The sequence below is a fragment of the Scardinius erythrophthalmus genome (assembly GCF_964197995.2).
Source record: "Scardinius erythrophthalmus genome assembly, chromosome: 14".
Taxonomy (NCBI): Eukaryota; Metazoa; Chordata; class Actinopteri; order Cypriniformes; family Leuciscidae; genus Scardinius; species Scardinius erythrophthalmus.
The window spans coordinates 3,653,005-3,666,791 of NC_138234.1; the positions used below are offsets into that span (position 1 = coordinate 3,653,005).

General features: G+C 40.4%; 1 protein-coding gene across 2 annotated transcripts; it reads left to right on the forward strand.

The window, feature by feature from the left end:
• Positions 1-96: 96 nt before the first annotated feature.
• LOC308701876 (interferon regulatory factor 6-like) lies at positions 97-13,721 on the forward strand. 2 transcript variants are annotated; one of them, XM_081384343.1, is made up of 8 exons: positions 97-441; positions 1,061-1,243; positions 2,987-3,182; positions 4,252-4,335; positions 5,702-5,896; positions 6,744-7,136; positions 11,713-11,834; positions 13,061-13,721. In XM_081384343.1, the coding sequence occupies exons 2-8, from the start codon at positions 1,070-1,072 to the stop codon at positions 13,289-13,291; spliced, it is 1,395 nt and encodes a 464-aa protein (XP_081240469.1). In that variant the 5' UTR covers positions 97-441; positions 1,061-1,069; the 3' UTR covers positions 13,292-13,721. The 2 variants fall into 2 exon arrangements, with proteins under 2 accessions (XP_081240469.1, XP_081240470.1); XM_081384344.1 differs by having other exon boundaries at positions 302-441; positions 1,064-1,243.
• The last annotated feature ends 66 nt before the right edge of the window (positions 13,722-13,787 follow it).

The following is a 13,787-nucleotide window of genomic DNA, read 5'->3' on the forward strand; positions in this document are numbered from 1 at the left end:
TTAAATAAACATAGGCTAATAATGATTTATTAAGAACAGTGAATGTGAATGATGATTCCCACTACTAGGATATAACTAGAACAATGATATGACCGCAGGCCTGTGTGTGAGTGTTTTCATTCATGAGTGCGCGTGCCCGTGTGTGTGTGTGTGTGTGTGTGTGTGTGTGTGCGCGTGAGTCACAGAAATGCGCGTGACGTCACCGCTCTACCTGAGTTTCGGCTGACGGTGAAACTCTCGAGCAGAGATTCAAACACACATGAAACGCGTTTCACACAGTTTCACACGGACTCACGGCGAGTGTGTGTGCGCATTATCCGGTGTATGACCGATACTCTCGGACTTTAATCACGTTTATTCATAAACCGGCTGGTTTTGGCGGTAAAGGCCTCAGGATTGGTGGTTTTTTTTTCCTGCTTTGACGCTTCCTGAAAACCTCAGGTGAGTCTCATTAATATTATATCACATTTATATTTAATATTTACAGGCTTTTTACTCTAATTCAAACAATATAATGCGCTCAAATATGCTCTACTATCGGAATTTAAGTGTTTTAATCGACGGCAAAGAAAGTTTTCGTGATTTAGCATCGAATATCAAAGTCACCGGCTCTTTATGGGTTTATCTGACGCTTATTTCTGATTATATGAATACATATTTATTATATGATTATATGAATAAATCGCTGAATAAATTATTATAATAAAGTGTAATTATTAATATGAGCTTTATCTGGCCTGTGTTTTCAGTCAAATTAAATATTCAAGGAAACTTCATCCGTTTAGGCTACTGTCGCTGCCAATAATAATGATAATGTTTTTTATTATTATGTTTATTGAATGTACTATATGACCTGTTATATTTTTATTCAATTTATAAAACTTTTTAAAACTATTTAAAAGTCACATCTACACATAAACAAGAGTACATTTAAGAGTAAAACTGCAGACAAAATAAACGAACTGAAGCAATTGAAAAGTGTTTCTGTGTTAAATGTGCAGGCTGTGGTTTATTCTGCCGGATGTGAGGGTCAGTGCGATCACTGATGTGTGTTTTCCAGAAGCTCGTCATGTCGTCTCATCCGCGCCGGGTCCGGCTCAAGCCCTGGCTGGTGTCCCAGGTGGAGAACGGGACGTTTCCCGGTCTGGTGTGGCTCGACCGCGAGGCCAAACGCTTCCAGATCCCATGGAAACACGCCACGCGTCACACACCCCAACAGGAGGAGGAAAACACCATCTTTAAGGTGAGTGTCGGGTAGGGCTTCACGATTAATCGCAATAAAACAGCACGTGATTTGGCAAAGGCTGCGATTATCTTATGCTCAGCTTGTCAGTGAAGCTCGGCTGATTGGTAGTAAATACTGCCCCATCTGAACACCAGAGGGCGCTCTCACGCAAACACGATAAATATGCCGTGCCAAGCTGCACATTAAAGCCCTGCATTTCAGCCCGAGCTCGACGGGCCCCAACTTATTTACGCCCCTAGGGCTGGGCTTCGGGCCAATTTTCACGTCATAGTTCACATGCTGGCCGGGCCTCTGGCCTTTTTTGGGTTATCCTCCTTTTTTATATATTTTAGATTTTAATTTAAAAAAATTTTGAGAAGTTGACGTCGACGATAGAAAAACAAACATAGAAAGACATTTCATAACCTCATAACTTTCACAATCTTATAATTACACTGACATATGACTGACATGACTGTCTCACGCACACACACAGAAGGTTTCCCGTCAGCGCGACCCACGATTCACCTCATGTGCAAAAAGAGAAAAATCACAGATGGCCAACTTAAAACGGTAAAAAACACCAGAGGAAAGGCAAACTTCTGGGCTGTTTTTCAAATCGTGACAACCTTAAATGATGAGCCAACTGGTTATGCACAATGTACGATTTGTTAGGCTGTGCTAAGCTACGATAGTAAGAAGACGGGATCATCTCATTTACAAAGACATTTTGAGCGTGGTGGATGTATCGGTAGCGGACCAACCAGCAGCAGCAAACAAATGAGTGGGAGTGATTTCCTTGCCAAACCAACTCCTTCTAGGGTGAAATCACAGATAAATGCGTGAATTTCTGTTGTATGGACATTCGGTCGTTTGAAACGGTAGCAGGGAACGGTTTCATCCAGTTAGCGCAAGAGCTAATAAATGTAGGCGCAGCCCATGGACGTCAGCAACAGGTTTACTCCCTGACCCCACCACAATCTCCCGAAAGTGCAAAGAACTGGCGACTGCTGAGAGAGGGGACGTGGCTGAAGAAATCAAGGGGGTCATGTCGTTGATAAATGTGGGCATGACAACTGACATGTGGACGAATGATCACTGTAAAATAAGCTACATGTCAATCACATGTCACTGTCACACCACAATATGACATGAAGAGTAGGGTACTCACCACAACAAGCTTCCCAAACGAGGCCAAAACAGCAGACAATATTCAAAAAGAGTTGCAGCAGCAATTAGTCTCAGTCCTTGGATTTGATGCCTCGGTGATGAACTCTGTTGTCTGGGTAACCGATCAGGGCGCTAATTATGGTGCCGCTCTTCGCCCATACTGGCGCCTGGACTGTCAAGACCACCTGTACAACACTGTCCTCCGGCATGCCTTGAACCCAGATGAGCTTTCAGAAACAGTCCCAGAAGTAGCAGAGACCCTGCAGGCCACCGAGGCTTTAGTCCGATATTTAAAGCAGTCAGGTCTGACAAGCCGGTTGTCAAAAACTGTCAAACAGATGGCAGATTCAGCACCGTATTCCTCACCCTGGAGTCTACGCAGAGTTACAGGAGATACTTCAGAGCCGAGGTGAGAGCCAGCGACTACACGATGTGTCCCCTGATGTGCTGACTTTCCTGGTGCAATTTCTGCGCCCGTTCTACGACGCACAAAGGGAGTTGGAGGGGGATAAATACCCAACTCTGAACCTCGCCGTGCCCTGGCTTCACAAGCTATGTGTTTTCCGGGACTGATGTGTGTGTGTTTGCCAGGCCTGGGCCGTGGAGACCGGGAAGTATCAGGAAGGCGTGGACGAGCCGGATCCGGCTAAATGGAAAGCTCAGCTGAGATGTGCTCTGAACAAGAGCCGCGAGTTCAACCTCATCTACGACGGGACCAAAGAGGTTCCCATGAACCCGCTGAAGATCTACGACGTGTGTGATATTCCACAGACCATTAGTAACCCAGGTAACACACACACACTGAGTCAACAAACACACACTTTTCAGGTATACATATTCATGCAATTTCATATTTCATAAATCCTAATCTATTTCCCTAATAAACCTGGCATTGTAAATTATGAATATTGACACATTTCCTCTTTTGTGGAGGAAAATTGCATAAATATGAATATTAATTCTTAGGAACACTTTGAAATCACCCTATTATCCTACCAGCAATAAAATGTAACACTAATGAATCATTTTGTAACATTTAACATATTTAATATTCTATTAATCTCAGGTATATGATATTTTGTATAATATGAGCTGTTGTTGGTTTGAATTAAGTAAAACAAGTAACAGGTTATTTAATTATTCAGATTAAACATTTCTATTATGTAATTATCTGAATTTGTTAATTAGAAGTATTTGTCTTAAAGGTTGAAATGCACAAAATTTTTAATGGTTAGAAAAATATGCCCTAAAAAGTGTGAAATACTTAACGAAACGTTACTCTCTAAAATAAAAAACATAACTTTATTCTCGATTTCTTTAAAATATTATTTCTTTATTCTTGATTCTTTTGAAATATTATGACTTTATTCTTGATTCTTTTGAAATATTATGACTTTATTCTTGATTCTTTAAAAAATATGAAATGACTTTATTCCTGATTTAAAAAAAAAAATATTATATTACTTTATTCTTGTTTGTTTTTAAATTACTATTCTTGATTCTTTAAAAAACATTAAATGACTACATTCTTATTTTTATTAATATTATGACTTTATTCTTGATTTAAAACAAATATTATTGCTTTATTCTTTTTTATATGACTTTATTCTTGATTTTTATAAATGTTATGACTTTATTCCTGATTTAATACATTTAAATATTTCATTTAATTAATTTAATTAAATATTAATTAATATAAAAGAAATATTATGAATGATTTTTATTTATCACATGAGATTTGCACATTGATTTCTGAATTAAACATGCACATGAGGTCATGTGACTATGATGCAGCATTACACTCTCTATTTATAAAAGTAAGTATGCAGTGTGCAAGTGAACTCTGTGTGTCTCAGGTTCAGTGACCACGTATGAGACCGACGGCGATGAAGACGACGTTCCCGACACTCCTGAGCCTCCTCCACCATATCCACCTCACGGTACTGGGAGAAAACCGGGATAAACCGGTCTTAAACTCTTTGCACAGCATATGGTTTAAAGGGGTCATCGGATGCAAAATGCACTTTTATATGGTGTTTGCATGTAAATGTGTCTTTGCAGTGTGTGGACGCAACCACCATACAATGAGAATTCACTCCTTTTCCCCTTTTTTTTAATACTAAGCCTAAACACTCTCAATAATCAAGCCGTTTGGATTTTCTGAGCAATATGATGTCATATTGCCCATGCTCCGCCCACGACCACTGACGGACTTTCCCGTATTAGCATATTTCCCGTATTAGCATATTTCCGCCCTCAGACATTTGTACAGTGTCCCCCAAGGCATCACTTTAGTGTAAAGCAGCTGCTCATTATCATTTAAAGAGACATGCACCTCATTATCATTTAAAAAGACATGCACCTCATTATCATTTAAAGAGACATGCACCTCATTATCATTTAAAGAGACATGCACCTCATATCATTTAAAGAGACATGCACCTCATTATCATTTAAAGAGACATGCACCTCATTATCATTTAAAGAGACATGCACCTCATTATCATTTAAAGAGACATGCACCTCATTATCATTTAAAGAGACATGCACCTCATTATCATTTAAAGAGACATGCACCTCATTATCATTTAAAGAGACATGCACCTCATTATCATTTAAAGAGACATGCACCTCATTATCATTTAAAGAGACATGCACCTCATTATCATTTAAAGAGACATGCACCTCATTATCATTTAAAGAGACATGCACCGAAACGGGTCGCTGTGAACAGAGCTGTTTTTGAGGAGGTAAAAGGGTGTTGTTTTACACAACCATTGAGGAATTTTAACCAAAGTATGTTACAAACTTTACATGAACACCCTAAAGAATCATACCAACTTGTGGAAAATGGGCATCCGATGACCCCTTTAAAGGTGCTGTATGTAACTTTTTCACTCTACCGTATGTTTGCATATATTGAGGAAACCATACTAAAACAATAGGAAACGATAGGAAGTTCACATACTCGTTTCTCTTAAAAAACACTTCTTCTGCCAGTTATATTACTCTGAAATGTGTGTTTCCAGGCTGGAATGTTTGTTATTGTTTTGGTCTGTGATACTGCATGTTGCCAATTTTCACTGTACATTGCGCTCGTTCCTGTTGCTTGTGCTAAAACTGGCAACCCATGTGAGTGTCAAGTCTGAGGAGGCGGGAGAAACGACGATCTCCGATATGTTGAATTAGACTGCTGTACCTATTTCAACCACTAGTTGTCATTCTTACAGACTGCACCTTTAAGTGTTGCTGTATTTAATGCGGTGTATGTTGTGTTGTGTTTGACTGTGATGTGTCCGTGCGCAGGCGTGAGTCCGGTCTGGACTCCTCCCGGATCCGTGTCCCCGATGGCGCCGGCCAGCTGCCCTCCCCCCCCTCCCCCCGCCGAGGTGTGGCCGAAGAAGGAGCCGCTGGACGTGGAGATGCAGCCGGAGATCCCTGCGCCCTCGGCCTTCGACGGCATGTTCGCCACCCCGGAGACCTGGATCAGCTCTCTGCCCAGTAAGTACACACACACACACACACACACACACACACACACACACACACACACACACACACACACACACACACACACACACACACACACACACTCACTCACTCCAGACGCCCTCTGCCTTCGACGGCATGTTCACCACCCCGGAGACCTGGGTCAGCTCTCTGCCCAGTAACTACACACACACACGTTGTAACGCACGCTCGCGCACACACACTCAGAAGTTACCCACACAGATGTTACACTAACACGTTACACGTTCACACACTCACACACACGTTGCACTCTCACACACGTTGCGCTCTTACATTCCCACACACACGTTACACTAACACCGTTACACTCTCTCTCTCTCTCTCTCTCTCTCTCTCTCTCTCTCTCTCTCTCTCTCTCTCACACACACACACACATTACACAAACATGTTACACTCTCTCACACACATACACAGATGTTACACCCACATACGTGTTACACTCTCATACAAAATCACACACGTTGTAACGCACACACCTAACGCACACACGCACGTCACACGCACTCGTTATACTCTCACACGTTACACTCTCACGTTACACTAACACGTAACACACGTTACACACAAACAAACACACACACACACACACACACACACAAACAAACGCACATTACACAAACACGTTACACACACACACACACATATTACACAAACGCGTTACACCCACACACACGTTACACCCACACACACACTTTGTAACTCACACGTAACCCGTTTCAGCTTTATTTCTATCAACAGAAGTGTTTTAGCTGTAGTCAACGACAATAACCCTGATCCTCTACTCACACCCATAATGCACTCTGTGTGTGTTTCACAGTGACGGATCTGGAGGTGCAGTTTTATTACCGCGGTAAGGAAGTGTGTCCGCCGGTGATCGTGAGCAACCCTCAGGGCTGCCGGCTCTTCTACGGGGACCTGGGGCCGATCGTGAACCAGGAGGAGCTGTTCGGGCCGGTGAGCCTGGAGCAGGTGCGCTTCCCCCCCACCGAACACATCACCAACGACAAGCAGAGGGTGTTCACCAGCCGGCTGCTGGACGTGATGGACCGCGGCCTCATCCTGGAGGTCCAGGGGCACGACATCTACGCCATCCGCCTGTGCCAGTGTAAAGTGTACTGGTCCGGCCCCTGCGCGCCCAATCCCAACGCTCCCAACCTCATCGAGCGGCAGCACAGGGTCAAGCTCTTCTGCCTGGAGTCCTTCCTCAGCGGTGAGACACACTCCTGAAGCACACTGGGCAATTTTGGCCACGATTTGGCCGTCTGAGGCAAATTTAGCAAATTCAATTCACGTTTATTTGTATAGCGCTTTCCACAATACACATAATTTCAAAGCAGCTTTACAGAAAGTGCACGAGTCCATATTACAGTTTAGTAGGGCTGGGTATTGACACAAATTTCACAATTTGATTCGATTTCAATTCACAAGCTTGCAATTCGATTTCGATTCAATTCAGTATTTATTATTTTGGATATCAGGGACAATACATGGCATATTTTCTCAAGGAAAACAAATCTCTTCACTAATGCAGTAAACTATGGGAGTCAGTGTTAGCCTATAGTCTTCATTAGCCTGCTATAATATTGAAGGTACAAATTAACTGATTTGTATACAAACACTTAAATTACACTTATGTATTTTTATAATAATAAAGTTATATGAAGTTATATAAAAATTTAAATGGTGGCTGTCATGAAAAACTTTCCAAATTTATTCAAACATGCATTAAATATTGAAGAACATTAAAAATGATAATGAATACGTAATATGGTGCATATATTTAGCAAACTGCTCCTCTCTAGAGTTAATATTTCTTGCTGACTAACGAGTTTATGGTCTCTGGATATGGTTTTTCTGAGGTAATTGTGACGTTACATGACATCGTTTACTAACGCCTTTCCACGGTTGAAACACTGATTGAGCGACTCCATGTCACATGATATGGACTTCGATAAGTTGTACTCTATCATTTAACACACTTTCAGAAGCTCATTCATGTTTATTTCGCGCTGTAACTGGTGTTATTAAGGCGGAGGAGAAGATCATGTGCTTCTCTTGAGCGATTTCACGCCACAGCGCCAAAACGCCATTTATGTTTTTGAATTTCGTAAGAAAATGGCTGTAATTTGAAATCTGAGACTTTGTTTCATATCAATACAAAGCACGAAGATTATTGTGATTTATTGGATGGGATTCGCGCTACAATGTTCCATTCATTCATCAAATGAAAACAGGATGACTAATCGATTCTTGAGATTTAAGAATTGATATCTGTTCGTAAAATTGAGAATTGATTAAAATCGAGAAATCTATATTTTTTCCCCAACCATACAATTTACAGTGATCTGTTATGAGAGGAAACTGTCCAAGTTAAGTATTTCAGAAATGTGCATATACAAAATCACAATTAGCTAAAAATCTTTTAATTTAAACAATGTAATATTTTAATGCAGAAACAATGAGCTGATTGAAGTAATGAATACTTGTTTAACAAATGATCGACATTTAGAAAACAAATCCTAAAAGAATCCTCTGATCTTAGCTTAAAATCTGAAGTGTTTGATCGTTCTGTTCCCCTTCTCTTCCCCTGTATTTCCGTCCTCTGGGCTCCATGTTCAGAAAGCATGCGGTGTCATTTCACTGCTGTGCAGATGATACCCACATTTATTTGCCTCTGAAACGCAACACACATGCTGCTCTGAAATCTCTTTCTGCATGCCTAGATGAAGTGAAATTGTGGTTTTCTCAAAATTTCTTATTTCTGAATGAATCCAAAGCCGAGGTTATAGTCTTTGGCCCCCATGACAACTTTAAAGGTCCCGTTCTTCGTTATCCCACGTTTCAAACTTTAGTTAGTGTGTAATGTTGTTGTTATAGTATAAATAATATCTGTAAAATTATAAAGCTCAAAGTTCAATGCCAAGCGAGATATTTTATTTAACAGAAGTCGCCTACAGTGAACGGCTCGTTTGGACTACACCCCTCTACTTCCTTCTTTAATGACATCATTAAAACCGTTTTTTGACTAACCTCCGCCCACAGGAATGCTCCCTCAACTCTACCGAAATTCGTTTATGTACTTGCGCACTTCTTATAACTTACTGTGTTTACTCAGCTCTTACGGTGATTTTCTGAAGTAAAACTGACGCTTCATCTTTTGTGTGATGTACAATAAACTTTATTAAACTCATCAGTATATGTTTGGTCATCATTCGGATAGCAGACTTGTAGGCTATTAATAAATAATGGATACATACAAGCAGATGACAAATACGTTATAATAACCGTAATTAAACTACTAAACCATACCTGTTTCATCTCTATACAGCACTCTGACTCTGTAGGCATTATTGTCCGACTCGAAATGAACGCCGTTACTGAGAGTTTCTGATATTATCATCATTCCGTGAGATGAATTTTTCCTGACAGACTGAGCGCGAGCTCATGAAGCTCCGCCCCCTGGGTCGTCCAGCAGCAGCTCATTTGCATTTAAAGGGCACATACTGAAACAGCTCGTTTTTCTGAGCACCAAAAAGTGACAATTTAAACATGCTGTAAAAAATGATCTGTTGGGTATTTTGAGCTCAAACTTCACATACACACTCTGGGGACATCAGAGACTTATTTTACATCTTGTGAAAAGGGGCATAATACGGGACCTTTAAGAGCAGTAGCATTGACCTGGATTACCTTTCTCCTTCTACTTCATCATGCATTAAGAACAATACACATAATACCTGTTAACAATAATCTGGCACCGAGCTACTCTGTCCACACACTCCCACACGAAACCTGAGGTCTGGTGATAAGAGTCTTTTGTCCCTCCCCAGATCACGGTTAAAGAATAGAGGAGACCGAGCCTTTGCTATTGCCGGTCCTACCCTTCCGGTTTACATCAGAGCGGCTCAGTCTTTAACTGCTTTTAAATCTTCTCTTAGACCTATTTTTTTCTTAAGCTTTTAATTCATTGTGAGTTTTTGTCATGAATGTGTGGTTTGTCCTTGTTCTTCATCTTGTGTATTGTTCAGCACTTTGGTCAGCCTTGTTTGCTGTTTTTAAATGTGCTATATAAATAAATACAAACTTAAAACTTGTTAGTTTGACGTGTTCACCGACAGACGTTTAATGACCATACGCAGCTCACATCACTAAAGTGTCATTGATTGATGTAAAACGCAGCAATATTTATGAAGAGGTGCTTGAAAAGTGCTTGACTTAATTAAAGGTGCAGTGTGTGCATTTTAGCAGCATCTAGTGGTGAGGTTGCGAATTGCAACCAACAGAAGTTACGGTGGCTGAGAGGAAAAGATGTCGTCGTCTGAAACAGCAGAGAGTAGCCAGTTAAGCAATGAGGTTTCTTTACAAAGATTAAGAAATTATGTTTACTTAAAAGATGTGGTATAATGCTCTTTTCACAAGATGTCAAATAAGTCTCTGATGTCCCCAGAGTGTGTGTGTGAAGTTTTAGCTCAAAATACCCCACAGATGTTTATATGTTAAAATTGTCATTTTTTGAGGGTGAGCAAAAACGCACCGTTTTTGTGTCTGTCCTTTTAAATGCAAATGAGCTGCTGCTCCCGGCACAGGAGGTGGAGCTTCAAGAGCTTGTGTCCTAAAAATTTCAAAAACTTTTAGCCTTTTATGTTCAGACCGGAGTCAGACAAAGATGGGGAGAACAAGTGACAACATGTAGACAACATTTCTGAATGGTTAGTTGAAGTTATGTAGCTTTTGTGTCATTTATTAGCATGTTCTGTCATGATAACCTATAAATTGTGTTCTGGGGGCGGGGTTTATGTAAATTGTAGGGTTGGTGATGTCACTAACCCGGGAGGAATGTGGTGTAGTCTCTACCAGTCGTTTGTTGTAGTCCTTAAAAAGTGACTTCTGTAAAAGCAAATCTCTCCCTTTGCTCTGAACTTTGAGCGTTGTAACTTTGCAGATGTTGTTTATGCTCAAACAGCAACATTACACACTAACTAAAGTTAGAAAAGTCAAATCATAATCAACCACCCCTTTAATTATTCAGTAAAACGATATGTTATTGTGAATATTATTGTCACTTGTTCATTGTGTCAGTGTTTTATTCGCTGACTTTAGCTGAAGCTTCTTATCATAAAGAACAGCACAGTGAGGAAACGCGTTTGTCCGCTCAGGGCCACCGTAGAAACATGTCGATGTAAGCGTACCTGTGGTGTGTGTAGAGAGAAATTACTCATTCTAAGCTAATAAACACACAACGCTTCATTATGTAAGGTCTTTATACACCAATGAAAACATCGTTATATATATGATATTGCATTTCTGTCAAAAGATCCTCCTAAATATTACACAACGCACCTTTAATATACAATATATATGAAATTTAATTTTTCGAAATTACACATACAATCTTTTCACGCAAAGTTAACACTGCACCCCTTGTCTGATAAACCTCCATCAGACCTTTCTCGTTACCAAGTACACCAACATTATAATATAAAATATTATTTATTAAACAATAATAGCTATTGTAAAGTTTGTATTTAATATATGTTATGAAATGCATTGTATTTTGGATACCTTATGTCTGTAATTTGAGTTTTAAAAATCCTTAAATACTAAAGATATAGTTTGATAAGTGCGATCTCTGATTGTAGTCCTTGAAAACCAAAAAAGTAGTGCTTGAAAGTCCTGGATTTTTTTTTTTTTTTATGTTATCTGTACGAACCCTGTTTGTATCAAAGCGTGAAGGTGTTTCTGATGCTGTTTTGTGTGTGTGTGTGTGTGTGTGTGTGTGTGCGCAGGGGTCATCACTCACCAGCGGGGTCAGTCCTCTTCTGAACCGCCGCTCTACGACATTCACCTGTGTTTCGGGGAGGAGTGGCCCGACGGCAGACCCAGAGAGAGGAAGCTCATCACGGTGCAGGTGAGACGTGTGAAGTGGTGCATTATGGGCCACGGTGGCTGTCCATCTGCACTAGAGAGTGCATTAGTGTATTTGTCCATTTGTTTTTCCCATAGGAATTTTAAACCAAGTCTTTGTTAAAGTGTTATAAGCCATGAACCAAACCATCCAGCAATGAGGAGAACCACAAAATTACAAACTTTGAAAACGTACAATCCCATGAAGCATTGCGAACAACTTAATCAAACTAAAAACAATGGAGAAATACAAAACTGTTCATTTAAAAATGTTTATTATTTATAAAAAACAATATATTTTTAGGTTCTTGCAAAATATACATATTTTCAACTATTTAAAGTTCCCCTGTAGTCAATCATTTTATCCCTTAAAACTCATCTTTAATCACCAAAATGACAAAAAAGCTTTAAAATATCTTGAATGTAACTCGACACCCTTGCCTCATTTAGTATGCGCGGTTCTATGAATATGCAAATGAGCCCCGCCTCCACTCACTCACTCAGCTCAGAGATCCACTGGCTGACGATCACACGTTGATCTGATTGGTTACAAGGTAGTTTGTGACGTCAGAAACACCAGCGATTTCAAAGCGTGTTTTTGAGACTGTCTTTGGTTCACTGCAGTTTTAAGGAGGAAATACTCAGCAATGCTGTCGACTTATGAATTTACACGTCTTGCTTTTGTTTTGTGTAGCAGAATTTCACACAGCTGTAGTGTAGTCAGACCATTCAGATGTTTGCTTTAAATCTTCAGGCTAGTTCAGCCTGTTAACAAGCAAATAAACATTTCATTCTTTGTCTGTTGCTCAAACTAAGAAAAAAATCTGTATCGGCTCATTTGCTTGTAAAAACAAAAACAACGGCAATTAAAAAACATAATCAGAGCATTTATTGCTAGATTTGATGATGTTTTTATATTTATAAATGAAATGTGTTCTAAATAGCATTTTAAAAGGCTATAACTATCTTAATTTTTACTTGCCAATCAGTTAAAAATATCATTTATCATATAGAACCAACAAATAGTTGTTTATTGAAACTAGTTCTTTTTAACAAAGCCGTTTCGTTTTTTTTTTAAGCCTAAAATTGTCTTTGAAGCTAAGCTAGCCTTAGCGTGTGAACTAGCCGATCGTATTTCCCATGTTAATGTTTATGTGTAAGTATCAAGGCCGTCATCTTCTGTAGCTAACGGCGTTGAGCTCATGTCTCCGTGTGTGTGTGTGTCTGCAGGTGGTGCCGGTGGTGGCGCGCATGATCAGCGAGATGTTTTCTGGCGACTGCACGCGCTCGTTCGACAGCGGAAGCGTGCGTTTGCAGATCTCCATCCCCGACATCAAAGACAACATCGTCACACACCTCAAGCAGCTCTACCGGCTCCTGCAGACACACCAGGGCCAGGAGAACTGGCCCCTGCCGCCCGGGGCCGGCCTGCACCTCACGCAGGCCCTGCAGACGCAGTGACGACCCGGACTTTACCTAGAGCCACTCGAGACGCTTCAGAGACTCGCAAACTCCTGCTGTAGTGTTTCTGAGGGTTTTAGTGTGTGAATGTCGCGCGGTCAAAGTCCAGCGCGTGTTAATGATCAGCCACAGCAAACGTCCGCCCAGATATTCAGCCTAGATGCTATTTTATCAGCGGGAACTCATTCCTGATGCTTATCGCTTCAGTTTCACACAGTATATAATGAGCTTTTAACCACGCTATTGTGCTTTTACTGCTGATGTATGTTACCCTTATAATCAAACTGTCAGGTTTATGGGGTTTTTCGCACTTTTGGGGTTGAATATCATCTAGTTTTTTAACCGTATTATGTATTTGACATCCCATCATGTAGAATTGTGTAATAATGTTACTTGGATTTATCAAATAAAATGAAAAATGCACAAAGTGAGTGAGTGTTTTTGTCGTTTAAGGTGGAACTTCTGATATGATTCAGTTGTTAAGGTGGAACCGTGA

What these genes read in the sequence shown, in the direction of transcription:
- LOC308701876 (XM_081384343.1), top strand. Translation starts at nt 1,070, where the DNA reads ATGTCGTCTCATCCGCGCCGGGTCCGGCTCAAGCCCTGGCTGGTGTCC. An exon ending in ACAGACCATTAGTAACCCAG is followed by an intron (nt 3,183 to 4,251) that starts GTAACACACACA and finishes TGTGTGTCTCAG; the next exon opens with GTTCAGTGACCACGTATGAG. An exon ending in CTGGATCAGCTCTCTGCCCA is followed by an intron (nt 5,897 to 6,743) that starts GTAAGTACACAC and finishes TGTGTTTCACAG; the next exon opens with TGACGGATCTGGAGGTGCAG.